Source organism: Mirounga leonina, unplaced genomic scaffold (assembly GCF_011800145.1).
Source record: "Mirounga leonina isolate KUSES-001 unplaced genomic scaffold, KU_Mleo_1.0 Mir_127, whole genome shotgun sequence".
Lineage (NCBI taxonomy): Eukaryota > Metazoa > Chordata > Mammalia > Carnivora > Phocidae > Mirounga > Mirounga leonina.
In genome coordinates this window covers 10,253,668-10,268,222 of record NW_023270316.1, presented here as the reverse complement: position 1 = coordinate 10,268,222, position 14,555 = coordinate 10,253,668, and the positions used below count along the sequence as shown (strand labels likewise).

General features: G+C 35.9%; 1 protein-coding gene across 1 annotated transcript in view; it reads right to left on the bottom strand.

Annotated features, from left to right (window-relative positions):
- NALCN (sodium leak channel, non-selective) overlaps positions 1-14,555 on the bottom strand; it is a 295,448-nt gene that overhangs the window by 156,415 nt on the left and 124,478 nt on the right. The window contains exon 11 of the mRNA XM_035003104.1: positions 787-954. Within this exon, the coding sequence (XP_034858995.1) occupies positions 787-954 (168 nt within the window). The remainder of the gene's footprint in view (positions 1-786; positions 955-14,555) is intronic.

Below are 14,555 nucleotides of genomic sequence, written 5' to 3'. Positions count from 1 at the left end.
GTTAAAGATATCTTGTTGTTTTGATTATCAGGCATATTTTCTATAATTATGTACAATGATTCTCAAACGTAGGTACTAAATGCTCATGTTGATTTTGTAAATCTAGACAGCAGCACCCAAGAGCATATAATGGCATGATTGGGAAGTACATTTCATATCAAGAGTCTTAAACATATGTATATCTCTTGCTCGGTCACCTCACTTATGATAACCAAGCCGAAGGATATAACCCAACAAATGACAAGGGATTTATGTCCAAAGATGTTGATATACTGAAAGATTGAACCATGATATCCTCTGTGATTTCAGTACTTTTGGCAGTGATTACTAGAGGCTCAGCTTTTCACCCATGGTTGCAGGATATTTGTTATCATTTTTGTGAATTATGTTTTCATGTCCCTTCCTGAGGTATCAGAAGTATAGAGTTTCAAGTTGTAATTTGGCACCCGAAGTTAAAATTGCTCTGAAAATAACAGCTTTGGAATCACCAATAAATAAAATTAGTGAAGTTGGAATGCATTTTTTTTTCATCTAAGGAGAAAATTTCATCTAAAACATCTCCATTTATTACTGTGCATTTTCAGAAGTTTGAAAAACAATGTTATAATTTATGAGTGCACTGTTTTTGGTATTGAAGATGTCATTGGGCTTACCTCAAGGTTGTGTTTATTATATAATAATTATATATAACTATTTAATATAATTCTGTATGGTTGTTATAACGTGACTGGTATTTTCTCTGGAAAGAAAACAATTCTACAGACAAATAGACATTCTTCATATTACCTGAAAGTATGTGAACTGAGAATGATAAAGATCTGGATATACATGAAGAGTAGTTCCAATTACGAGTAGTAGTTCAAATTTGTGGAGAGATGAGCTAATATATCCAGTAAATCCCAAACACCATATCTTCAGAAGTGCTTCCAAATCAAAAAGTACTGTAAAAGCCACCTGGAGGAACAAAGAGACAGTGAAATTGGAACCTAAAATTATAATTTATTTCAAAAGATTTCATACATGTGTTAGTGTGTGAATTTAAGCTGCTATATAAAATGAAAAGCCCACAAGGATCTAGAATGACATGTTATAAAAAAAATGGTTTTAGGGGGGTGGGAGGATAGGTTAGCCTGGTGATGGGTATTGAAGAGGGCACGTTCTGCATGGAGCACTGGGTGTTATGCACAAACAATGAATCATGAAACACTATATCTAAAATGAATGATGTAATGTATGGTGATTAACATAACAATAAAAAATTAAACACACACACACACAAAAGCTACCCATCACAGAATGGACATGAAAAAAAAAATGGTTTTGAAAAACACCAACTAGAACATACCAGACACCTTGAGCAATCAGCAAAACATGTTAAAATGTTAAATGTTTGTAAGTGGTATTATTTCTTTATTACCCACTATTTGATATTAAAAGTCACTGCCATTTATTGCATATTGTATACACAGAAAGGCTGCATTTTTCCATAATTTGTATTTTCTAGAGACAGTTTCTATAATGTACATGGTATATTGTAAAATGACTTACATATTACTAAGCATCATTAAATTAAAATAAAAAAGTGTAGATCTCATTTATGCTTTGGGCCACATAAACAAGCAAAGAAATATGGATTCTATTATCAAGCAATTTATGTGTGTGCATATACACACATAAATTAATATATTAATATGATTTATGTCTACATTATTAAGAAAATCAATGAATATTACTATATTAATAAGTGATACAACCTTTTAATCTATCGCATTAATTCTATGAATTTGCTATAACAAACACCAATGTTATAAAATACACTTATAAAAACAGCATGTTATTTTTCCTTTACTTGTCCTATGGGTAAGAATACTCATTTTACAAAGAAGTTTGCAACTGGAATTAAAGTGTGTAATACAAAATTAACTTCTAATTAAAAAGCACAAGAATGAACACTGGAATTAGTCAAACATATCCCTCTGAGAAGATACCAGATGATTTAATGGAAAATAGGAACAGGGGAGAGCTTCCCTCTTTTTCTAGGCCAACATAGAATATCAGAAGGGATTTTTTCCCACTCATATTACATAATAAAGGCCATATTTGAAAAACCTACAGGTAATATCATACTCAATGGTGGAAAACTGAGAACTTTTCTCCTAAGATCAGTAACAAGACAATGATGTTCATTCTCACCACTTTTACTCAACATAGTACTGGAAGTCTGAGCCACAGCAATCAGACAAGCAAAAGAAAACAAAGGCATCCAAACTGGTAAGGAATAAGTAATAAGAACTAGAACAATCTTAAAATTTGTATGGAACCACAAAAGACCCTGAATAGTCAAAGCAATCTTGGAAAAGAGGAAGAAAATGGGAGGTATCACAATCCCAGATTTCAAGATATTCTACAAAGCTGTAGTAATCAAAACAGTATGATACTGGCACAAAAATAAACACATGGATCAATGGAACAGAATAGAGAGCTCAGAATAAACCCGCAATTATATGGTCAAATAACCTATGATAAAAGAGGCAAGAATATGCAATGTAAAAAGATAGTCTCTTTTCAACAACCCCATTGGTGTTTGGAAAATTGGACAGTTCCCATATTGGGTGCAATATTTACAATTTTTATATTTTCTTGTTCTTTCAATTGTTCCCTTTAGGATTATATTGTGTCCTTCTTTGTCTCTTGTTACAGTCTTTGCTTTAAAGTCTATTTTGTCCGATGTAAGTATTGCTATCCCAGCTTTCTTTTCACCTCCATTTGCATGATAAATGCTTTTCCATCCCTTTACTTTCAATGTACATGTGTCTTTAAGTCTGAAATGAGTCTCTTATAGGCAGCATATAGATGGGTCTTGCTTTTTTTTTTTTTTAAGATTTTTAAAATTTATTTGAGAGAGAGAGAGAGACAGATAGTGACAGAGATAGTGAGAGAGAGCACAAGTGGGGAGGAGAGGGAGAAGCAGGCTCCCACTGAGCAGGGAGCCTGATGTGAGGGTTGAACCCAGGATTCTGGGATCATAACCTGGGCTGAAGGCAGATGCTTAACTGACTGAGCCACCCAGGTACCCCTGGGTCTTGCTTTTTTATTCATTCTGTCATGCTACGTCTTTTGATTGGAGCATTTAGTCCATTTACATTCAAAGTAATTACTGATAGGAATGTACTTATTGCCATTTTGTTACTTGTTTTATGGTTGTTTTTGTAGTTCTCTGTTCCTTTCCTTTCTTGCTCTCTTCTCTCACAGTTGGCTGGCTTTCTTTAATGACGTATTTGGAGTCCTTTCTCTTTATTTTTTGCATATCTATTACTGGTTTTTAATTTTTGGTTATCATGAGGTTTGTATCTAACATCTTAGGAATATATTAAGTTGATAAAAAAAGAAGAATATATTGACAGTTGCTTAAGGTTGAACCCATTCTCTTTTTTTAAATTTAAATTCAATTAGCCAACATATAAGTACATCATTAGTTTTTGATGTAGTGTTCAATGATTCCTTAGATGTATATAACACCCAGTGCACATCAGATCACGTGCTCTCCTTAATGCCCATCACCCAGTTATCCCATCCCCCCTACCCCTCCCTCTGGCAACCCTCAGTTGTTTCCTGGAGTCAAGAATCTCTCATGGTTTGTCTCCCTCTCTGATTTCTTCCCATTCAGTTTTCCCTCTCCCCTTGAACTCATTCTTTACTCCTCTCTCCTCTATGTTTTTAGGTATACGGTGTCATATTTTACATCCTTTTATTTCATGAATCCCTTGACCAACTTTTATAGATATTCTTAAATTTACTGCTTTTGTGTTTCCTGCTCCTCTTGCTCCTACTCATGGTCTATTTTCCACTCAAAGTGTCCCTTTCAACAGTTCTGGTAGAGCTGATTTAATGGTCACGAATTCTTTTAGCTTTTGTTTGTCTAGGAAACTCTTTATCTCTCCTTCTATTCTGAATGATAGCCTTACCGGATAAAGTATTCTTGGCTGAAGGTTTTTTCTTTCAGCACTTTAAATATATAATGACGCTCCCTTCTGGCTTGAAAAGTTTCTGCTGAAAAATCATCTGATAGCCTTATGGGGTTTGCCCTTTATGTAAGAATTTTCTTTTCTCTTGATGATTTTAAAATTCTCTGTCACTACTAATTGCCATTTTAATTACTATGTATTTTGCCGTAGACCTCCTTGGTTGATTTTGTTGAGGGCTCTCCATGCCTCCTAAATCTGGATTTCTGTTTCTTTCTCCAAATTTGAGAAGTTTTCAGCTATTTTTTTCTTCAAATAAATTTTCTGCATCCCTTTCTCTTTCTTCTACTGGGATCCCTCTAATGCAAATATTATTATACTTAATGGAGTCACTGAATTCCCTAAGTCTATTTTCATTTTTTATTATTATTTTTTCTCTCCTGTTCAGCTTGATTGCTTTACATTACTCTTTCCTTCAAGTCACTGATTCATTCTTCTGTTTCTTCTAGTCTATTTATTCTATTTAATTTTAAAATTTTATTGAGTTCTTCATCTCTGATTCGTTCTTTTTTACGTTTTCTTTCTCTTTGTTAACGGCCTTACTGAGGTTCTCCATTCTTTTCTCAAGTCCAGTAAGTATCTTTATGGTCATTACTTTAAATTCTCTATTAGGGATATTATTTATCTCCATTTAACTCTTTTGTCCTGGTCTTTCATTTGGGACATATTCCTCTGTATCCTCATTTTGTCTAACTCTCTGTATCTGCTTCTGTTTTAGGAAAGTCAGCTACATCTCCTGCTCTTGAAAGTAGTGGCCTTATGAACAAGAGTTCCTGTAGTGCCCTTTAGTGCAATGTTCCCTGCTCACCAGAACTTGGTGCTTCAAGAGTGTCTCCTATTTATGTTGTGTGTGCCCTAGTGTTACGGCTGAGCTTCTTTTGCTTTCAGTCAAGTTGTCTGCAGTCAATCTCTTTGCCTGTTTTGGGCAGGGTTTGGTCCCTCTTTTGTTAGTGGGCTAGTCTGGGGCTGCCTAGGGCTTGAGTTGAGTCAGACCAGGTATTTTCCAGAGATGCAGTAGCACCAAACTTAGGGTAGTTCCCCTGTGTTGTCCCCTGAGAAGCTTTCATTGGTGGTTGGGGCCAGCAGTCAGACAAGATGTCTGTCCCCAACCCACTGCTGGTGCCACAGTTGGACTGGTGTGTGTGATCTTCCCCTTTCCCCATGGTAGGAGTCACTTTGGGGTGGTGCTCGCTCCTGTTGGGGCTGCTTACATACTGCCAGGCTTGTGGCACTACTTTGGATGGGCTCTGGCCAAGGAAGTATTGAAAGGGCAGGTGGTCAGGAGAACACACAGGTGGGACATGCTGTTAGCAAATTACGTGGTGAGTGTTGTCCCCATGCTGGTTCTCACAGGTATACAAATGTCTAGGCTGGGGGTGTGGAAGGGCAATTGCACCTGCCATCCCTTTTGTTCTTGAAGTCTCCCAAGGACCCCTGCCCCTCTAGCACATGCTCTAAGATTAATAAACAAATCTTCCTCCCATAAACCCAGGTGCTTTTCAAACTGCTGTAGCTCCCTCCCTCCCACGGATAGTCCCTCAGGTTAATTTAGCTCTTGACCATGTCTCCGCCCTTCCTACCCTCTTCAGTGTGGTCTCTTCTCTCCATTTAGTTATGGAGAGTCTGTTCTGCCAGTCCTTGGGTTATTTTCTGGATTATTTACACTAATGTGGGTGTTACCTAGTTGTATCTGTGGGACGAGGTGAATTTAGGGTCCTCCTACTCTACCATCTTACCCAGAAGTCTTCAATGTTTATTTAATTCAACATTTTCTTTACTGATTTATTGAAAGGTAGTACTTCCTTGATTAGGAATCATCAGGAAAAATGGTTAAGCATTTTGCTACTTCTAAAACAAGACTGCACTAACTATCCTTATGCAATATCAATATTTTATTGGGCTTTTATATCTACACATACATTCTCAAAGCTGGCACTGCTGGGGTAAAGGACAGGTTTGCATGTTTAAAATTTTAGAAAATATTAAGGGATTATTTTCAAAATGTTATAGTAAGCCTTTTGCCTTCTAGCAAGGCAGGAAAGTGTTTCTTGTCCTAAATCTATACTATCACCAGATGTAATCAAACTTAATAAAATCTTTACTTATCTGTTCATATGTCTATTGATCATTGAGATTTTTCTTTTTAAAACAATGTTCCTATTCATAACCTTGCCAATTTTTTATGGTGGTGTTTTGTCTTTCTTATCAGTTTTCAGAGTTGCTGATATTAAGAACATTAATCTTTGTCTGCTCTATGAACTGCAAATATTTTTTCCCTAGTCAATAGTTTGATTTTTAACTTTGGTGGCAGTAGCTCTACAAGCACTTTAGATTTTGTATGGTCACATATTTCTATATTTACCTTTTTAAATTTTTTCTTTACATTTTAAGACAAAATAAGACTTTAGAAGGACTACTACTGAGTCTTCATATCCAAAAACACAGTTTTTCTATTTATTTGGACTATGTTCTTTAATAAAAATTTATCCGATAAAGACGTTATTGTTTGCTTGTGAAATTTATTTCTATGAATTTAATATTATGATAATTAATGTAAATGCATTTTTTTACTTATCTTTATTTATTTATTTATTTGTTTGTTTGTTTGTTTGTTTATTTTTACCATTTCCACCTAGTTAGTTCCAGTGGAGAAAAAAGTTACTGATTTATCTATAATGATTTTCTATACCTGCCTTAATAGAGTCTTCTAATATTTTAAATAATACCTCCTGGGCTTTATAGAAATATGTAATTTCATCTGCAAATGAAGATAAGATTTTTTTTCAAGATTTATTTTGGAGTTAATTGTATTAATTCATTAGCTATAATGCTACATCTATATTGTAATACTCTATCAAATGAAATGGCAATAAGAGGGATCCATAATTTTCTCCTTTTTTCAAAGAAAGTTTTCCAGCATTCATGTAAAATGAATGCAGTGGGTTTTGGTAATTAATTGCTACCATGTCTAAGGACTTTTCTACTCCTCCTGTTCTACTTACAGGATTTTAGCTTTTAATTCATTGAGGCAATGAAATATATCACAAGAGTCCTTGATGTTGACTGTTTATATAGTCCTGGAATAAATCTTAGATGGTAATGCTAACCTGCTGGATTTTATTGAATAATATGTTGTTTATAATACTTGTAGCTATTGTCATATTTGAAATTGGTCTATAATTTTACTTGTACTACCATTATCAAGGCTCAAACTTACTGTAGAGTTTTCCATCTTTTGCATGATCTGTAATTTCCTAAATAAAATAAGAATTATCTCATCTTCAAAAGTAGGTACAATCCATGGGAACTCCAACCCCATGTGAGGGCAGGCTTGTGTTGACACAGTTTCAGTAAAGCTTATTCTTTTTCTAACCATCTGGAGTCAAGGTCAAAACTGAAGTTTTCCTCATCGTATCCTTCTGAGGGTGGAATTTTTCCTTCTGTCACTGAAGTACAGACCTCAGGTGTCCTACGTTCTGTGGGGGGTCTTGTTTTGGCATCTCACCTTCACAGCCTCTTCTAGCCTGCTTATAGCTCTTAAAATGGCAAGTTGTAGGTGACAAGGATATGCAAATGTCCTCAGAGTAGCCATTGGTGTTAGTGCCCATCTCATGTTCTGCTCTCACATCACACTTAATTTTTGGCCTTGAGAATATTCCTTAATCTTTTGCACGTTCTGCTAAGCATTTAAAATGTTTTAAATATATTAGGTGTCATTTCTAGTTGTTTCATCGAGAGATGATTTTCAGCCACCTTTGGGGGCCACCTTGTATGTGTTTCCTATAATCAATATACTATTTGAGTTTGTGTTTAAGTATAATCCGATTTTCTATGTCTTTTGAGAGGAAAATTCAACCTGTACCTATTTAATGTGCCAAAATTAGACTTGGTCTTTCCAGTTTTTTGTATGTCATTGCTATAAATTTTTCTTGTCTTTTCTGACATGGTCAAACTGTTGCTGATTTCTTTCTCCCCTTGTTAATTTGGACATTCTAGTCCACTTTTCTAATCCCCCAGTTCAATTCCCAACTGTCATAAATCAATCTATTCTTTTTTATTATTGCATCAAAGTGGAATAATTGTAAGCTCCTCTCCCACATAAATTTGCTTGCTCACCGGTGCATCCCTTATACTCCCGCCAACTACAAATTTCATAGCACGCTTCTATCACCCCATGCTTCATGGGTATCATGCCCCTTCCAAAATTCTGCTTTTTCTGAGATTGTTTATACATTTACTTTTAGTTTCTTGAACCATAACTATTTCTTTTTTCCAAGGATTTTTGTGTGACATTTTAATTGTCATCTTTTATTTGGATCTGACACCCACTCTTTTATTTCCTTGCCTCTCTGATCTACATCTCCTTTTCCTTTGCTACTTCTCCAATATACTTACAATTAGTGTAGTTTGGAGTAGTTTGCTCAGATAAATATCACAGGTTGTATACTCTCTTAAACTTCCCTATTCAAAATTCACTTTTTCTTCCAATTTTTTATTTGAATTCTAGTCAGTTAACATATAGTGTAATACTGGTTTCAGGAGTAGAATTTAGTGATTCATCACTTACATGTAACACCCAGTGCTTATCATATCAATACCTTAATTGATACCTTAATTAATACTTTAATACCCATCATCCACCAAAATGCATTTTTAACATGGACATGACTATTCTTGCTGCATACAGATTCTTTCCTCTCAATGGTCTGTACATAGATTGACTCACTGCCTTCCACCTTCCAATATTGTAGATGAGTCATATCTGATGCACAGTATATTTATTTTGCTTTTTCAGGTTATTTAAACCTGTTGAGAGGCTTAAAAATTTTTTTTATGCTTGCAACCAAGGAAGGTCACAAGGATATGCCTAGGAATTTTTTTTTCATTTAATCTCCCTGAGATTTAGTGACTCCTTTCAATCTACTGATTTATGCTTTTCCTCAATTTAGGAACATTTTTCTCTCTCATTCATTATTACTTTTCTTCTATCCATTCCCTTTTTCTGTCAGGGGCTTGTATTGGTCACATCGGAGTGGCCAGTCTCTTTTGATTTCCCCCCATGATTTCTGCCATTTCTTTGAGGTTCCCACACACACACACACACTTGATCTTCTGTATTAATAATTCTTTCTCAACATCAACCATGCCCTTTTTCAGTTCATTTTTTGAAAATTTTATCAAAATTTCAGAAAGTTGTTTGTGTCTTAATTGCCTGTGCTTGAGACATTAAAAAAAAAAACACAACAAACCCTGTTATGTCTTCCATCAATTGTACTTGTTTGGGAAACTCCTGTATGCATTCATCTTGGTTTTCTGAGTTTCAGCCTCAGTTTCTGGGTTCCTTTGTATGACAATAATTTTTCTTTGCTTGTTCATGATGCATGTTTGTTTTTTGTTTGTCTTTTATGTTCTCTTGAGTAGTGATAAATGAGAGGTAGTAGGGGGCACTGTGATTTTTATGGTAAGTGACCTAAAAACCCATGGTCTCTCAGCTGGGCATCAAGGAGAGAGCTTCTCTGTGTCAAGGCTCCTCCTAGGCTGGTGGAATCCATTTCCAACTGCCTCTACCTGGAAACAATTCAGCTTCTAGTGAGGCTCCTTTCCTGGCTCATCAAGATCAGTGGGATTCTTTTGGCTCTCTCTGGACAACAAGCGACCATGGGGCAGGTGCAACTCCTTTGCAGGGTCAGCCCCAGGCAGCCAGGGGATCCAAATCTCTGCCAGGCAAGTTTTCTCCAGCCCTGGTTTCTTAGTCCAGGTCTTTTAACACTATGAAGACATTGGGGGATCTTCGGAGAAACTGTAATGCAGATGGATCTCTCCTGATGGTCTAACCTGCAGCCAGACCTGGCTGTTGTATTAGCAGAGGGAACAGTGACAGGCACCCACATATATCTATAGGCTTCACCTGTATTTCAGACTTTCATTCCAAAGGAAAGAATGAAATCCATATTAAAGTGTCTTTTTTTTTTAAAGTTGGGAACTACTAATAAATACCTGAAATATATCCAAATAGACTGTCACATTATATATAAATACAAATAATCACTTTATTAACTTTGCATTTGCTATCAAAAAGACAGATGGAATGATCTCTTTAAAGGATCATAATTCATAATTAAATATGCAGCTGGATCCATTTGCATTATTATTTGCTCATTGGGAAAATCGATATGCTTTTCAAACCCACTAAGAGCCATTAAAAAAGGATTTAGCAAACTGTTATGTGATTATGTGTAAATACCATATTCCAGTACTTGTGGGAGCAAATACCTTGTTTTTAACATAATTTTTAATTATTATAAGCCAACACTCTAGTTCTCTGAGAAACGGTAATTCTAAAGTGGTAAAACTTTATGAAAAATGTTATACATGAAAATACAGGTAAGTTACTTATAACTATGGGTTACTCTGGTGTAGGGAAGAACTATGTCAGGAATTAAAGGAGGGATTTAGGAAAATCTAATTAGCTTACATGCTCATAAGCTATTTCAGTGTAGGCTAGAAGGTTTAGTGCAGCATTTCAATTCAGAGCAATATCACAGTTTAGAAGTATCGGAGTGGAGCAGTGAGGGGGAAACTGTAGCAACCCTTCTCAGTGGGTTGTGTCAGTGAACTGAGCCTTGACAATAGCTGGACAGGGAGGAACTTGCCAGGGTCGTGCTGTTGGCCATACAAAAGGGAGAAGGTCTCAGGGCTGCCTGCAGAACCTAAATACCTGAAGGAGTGCTCATAAGAATCAACTAGAAATGTGTCCAGTCTCAGGCTTTCTCTAAATCCCAGGCAGTCAACAGTGCAACCTACAGAAGGGTGGAGTCCCACTCGTCACTCCTGGCCTGGGATTGCACACACCATTGCTGTGCCCCTCGCTCTGCAGCCCCCACACGGACTTGGTGCATGGGACCTTTCCTCTGTCTCCCATCCTGCAGCATATGATACTATGTGTGAGTGCTTACAAGTTGAAACTCATCTTTTCAAGAGTGAAGTTAAGATTTGTAAGTGTGATAAACTTTCCATAAATATTGTCACATTACTTAAAGCAACTTGGAAACATATGAAGAAAACAAGTATTTCTTTCTCCTTCCCATTTTCCTAAGGCAGTTTTCCAATCTTTTTTTTTTTAAGCCCCTTCTCCCCAACCAGGAGTCTTTTAGATATTTTGTTCCTAATCACCACCCCATATGGAATTTTAATACCATAGATATGTTATATATCTGTCTATATACTTCACATATCTATCTCTACTCTACAAATAGGAAGAGTAAGATTTTTTTTTGCCTCCCTAAGAACCAATTTTTACCCCTTTACAGGTATTTCACTCCCCATTGAAAATGCATAATCTATATATCTGATTTAATGTCACCATAGCAAATTTTAACTAATATTTTCAGGAATGCAAGTTATATGAGTTCTTTAAGCACTACACTCTATTATTTCTTCTCCAAGTTTTCATTTTATAATAATACTTATGCCATTTCATATATACCATAATGCACCCTCTTGTCCTCCAGAAAATTACCAATAATGGAATGCAGATTTAAAAATTAAAGGAGTTATTTAGAGTGAAAAGTATGAGAATTTAACTTAAAGTGCTTGTTTTCTAAAAGAACTTATAATTGGATTTGTGAGGCTAGCAGGTAAAACAGTAAGATGATTATCAAATTTCTGAAGGTAAGGAGAAAAATAACCAAATGGAAAATGACATGCATAATATAAATACAACAATAGAAACTGTTCTGCCCTTTTAATTCAATGAATAATGTATGAACATTTATAGCTGACAAATTATAAATGAGCTGATTGTGCCATGTGGGTCTGAGAAGATAAAATGGTAGAGATGCTGCCCAAATGTAGGAAAGATATTTGAAATATGTTATCCAAGATTTGTGTTGCAGTCTCTATTTCATATTTTCATAGAAACATAATGGATATTTATGAGAAAATGAATGCAAATTTGTCACAAAAGAAAATTGTAGGACAAAAGTCACAAGAAATCCAATTCAGGTAGCCCTCTTCTAAATGAAATTCAGATTAAATAACATCAAAATAAATGCTTGTCTGCATCCCTCTAAAGGTGTCTGTAAATCACCTGCTCTTAGTCTATAGTGTGCCTTCAGTATCTACATAGTTAAAGAGCAAATTTTTGAAATGGATCACTGAATAGTTGAAAATGTCATTTTCACCTAACAGGGTACTGTCCAAGTCCTTTAGAAGAAAGGACCAAAAAAGTTATTGTCAGAAGAAACTTAATGAAAATTTTCCAAAAAGGAAATTAAACTTAATGATAATCTGGAAGACTGCTGTTATGGCAAGTGAGTCACTTTCTTAATTTGGTCATTTCTTGTGATTAATGAGGTGAAATGTGGGTGTCAGATTTTGTTGGAAGTAAAATAAATGAGTCTTTCCTTTAATTTCATTTTAACAAATATCATAAAGCCAAATGTCCTCAGAGGGACACAGAAACTACTTTTCTAGAAAAGATGACTTCCTGAAAGATGGCATATAGTCCACGCTTTAAGAAAGACTTTCTGCGAGGGAAGGAGCAAGATGGCAGAGGAGTAGGAGACCTAAATTTTGTCTGGTTCCAGGAATTCAGCTAGATAGGGATCAAACCATTCTGAACACCTACGAACTCAACAGGAGATTGAAGAAAAGAATAGCCAGCAACTTTCTGAACAGAAAAGCAACCACTTTCTGGAAGTCAAATTCCATCCCTTCATCATATTTACCCTTATTTTTGTACATATATAAGCTTTTCTTTCTTTAAAATTTTGGGAGGCACTTTCTTCCAACAGACCAAAATATGCCCCAAATCTAGTGTGTGGCACTGATCTATGCACCAGCCTGATCATATTTGATCATATTCTTTTTCTTTTTTTTAAATTTTTTTCTTTTTCTTTTTTCCTTCTTTCCCTTTCTTTTCCCCCGGTTCAGGCCTCTTCTGATTTGTTTAGTGTATATTTTTCTGGGGTCATTGTTACCCTGTTAGCATTTTGTTCTTTCATTCATCCATTGTCCTCTGGACAAAACGACAAGATGGAAAAAAATCACCTCAAAAAAAAGAACAAGAGGCAGTACCGACTGCCAGGGACCTAATCAATATGGACATTAGTAAGATGGAACTAGAGTTCAGAATGACGATTTTAAAGATACTAGCTGGGCTTGAAAAAAGCATGGAAGATATTAGAGAAACCCTCTCTGGAGAAATAAAAGAACTAGGAAGACATTAGAGAAACCCTCTCTGGAGAAATAAAAGAACTAAAATCTAACCAAGTTGAAATCAAAAAGGCTATTAATGATGTGCAATAAAAAATGGAGGCTCTAACTGCTAGGATAAATGAGGCAGAAGAGGAATTAGTGATATAGAAGACCAAATGATGGAAAATAAAGAAGCTGAGAAAAAGAGAGTTAAACAACTACTGGATCATGAGGGCAGAATTTGAGAGATAAGTGATACCATAAGATGAAACAATATTAGAATAATTGGGATCCCAGAAGAAGAAAGAGAGAAAGGGGCAGAAGGTATACTGGAGCAAATTATAGCAGAGAACTTCCGTAATTTGGGGAGGGAAACAGGCATCAAAATCCAGGAGGCACAGAGAACCCCCCCTCAAAATCAATAAAAATAGGTCAACACCCAGACATCTAATAATAAAACTTACGAGTCTCAAAGACAAAGAAAAAATCCTGAAAGCAGCTCGGGACAAGAGATCTGTAACCAAAAAGGTAGAAACATTAGATTGGCAACAGAACTAGCCACAGAGACCTGGCAGGCCAGAAAGGACTGGCATGATATATCCAGAGCACTATGAGAAAATATGCAGCCAAGAATACTATATCCAGCTAGGCTGTCATTGAAAATAGAAGGAGAGATAAAAAGCTTCCAGGACAAACAAAATCTAAAGGAATTTGTGGGCGCCTGGGTGGCTCAGTTGGTTAAGCGACTGCCTTCGGCTCAGGTCATGATCCTGGAGTCCCGGGATCGAGTCCCACATCAGGCTCCCTGCTCAGTCTGCTTCCCCTTCTGCCCTCTTCCCTCTCGTGCTCTCTGTCTCTCATTCTCTCTCTCAAATAAATAAATAAAATCTTTTAAAAAAAAAAATCTAAAGGAATTTGCAAACACAAAACCAGCCATAAAAGAAATACTGAAAGGGGTCCTCTAAGCAAAAGTAACATAGACCGGAAAGGAACACAGACAATATACAGTAACAGTCACCTTACAGGCAATACAATAGCACTAAATTCATATCTTTCAACAGTTACCCTGAATGTAAATGGGCTAAATGCCCCAATCAAAAGACACAAGGTATCAGATTGGATTAAAAAACAAGACCCATCAATATGCTGTCTGCAAGAGACTCATTTTAGACCCAAAGACACCCCCAGATTGAAAGTGAGGTGGTGGAAAACCATTTACCATGCTAATGGACACCAAAAGAAAGCTGGGGTGGCAATTCTTATATCAGACAAATTAGATTTTAAATCAAAGACTATAATAAGAGAAGAGATGAGGAAGGATACTATATCCTACCT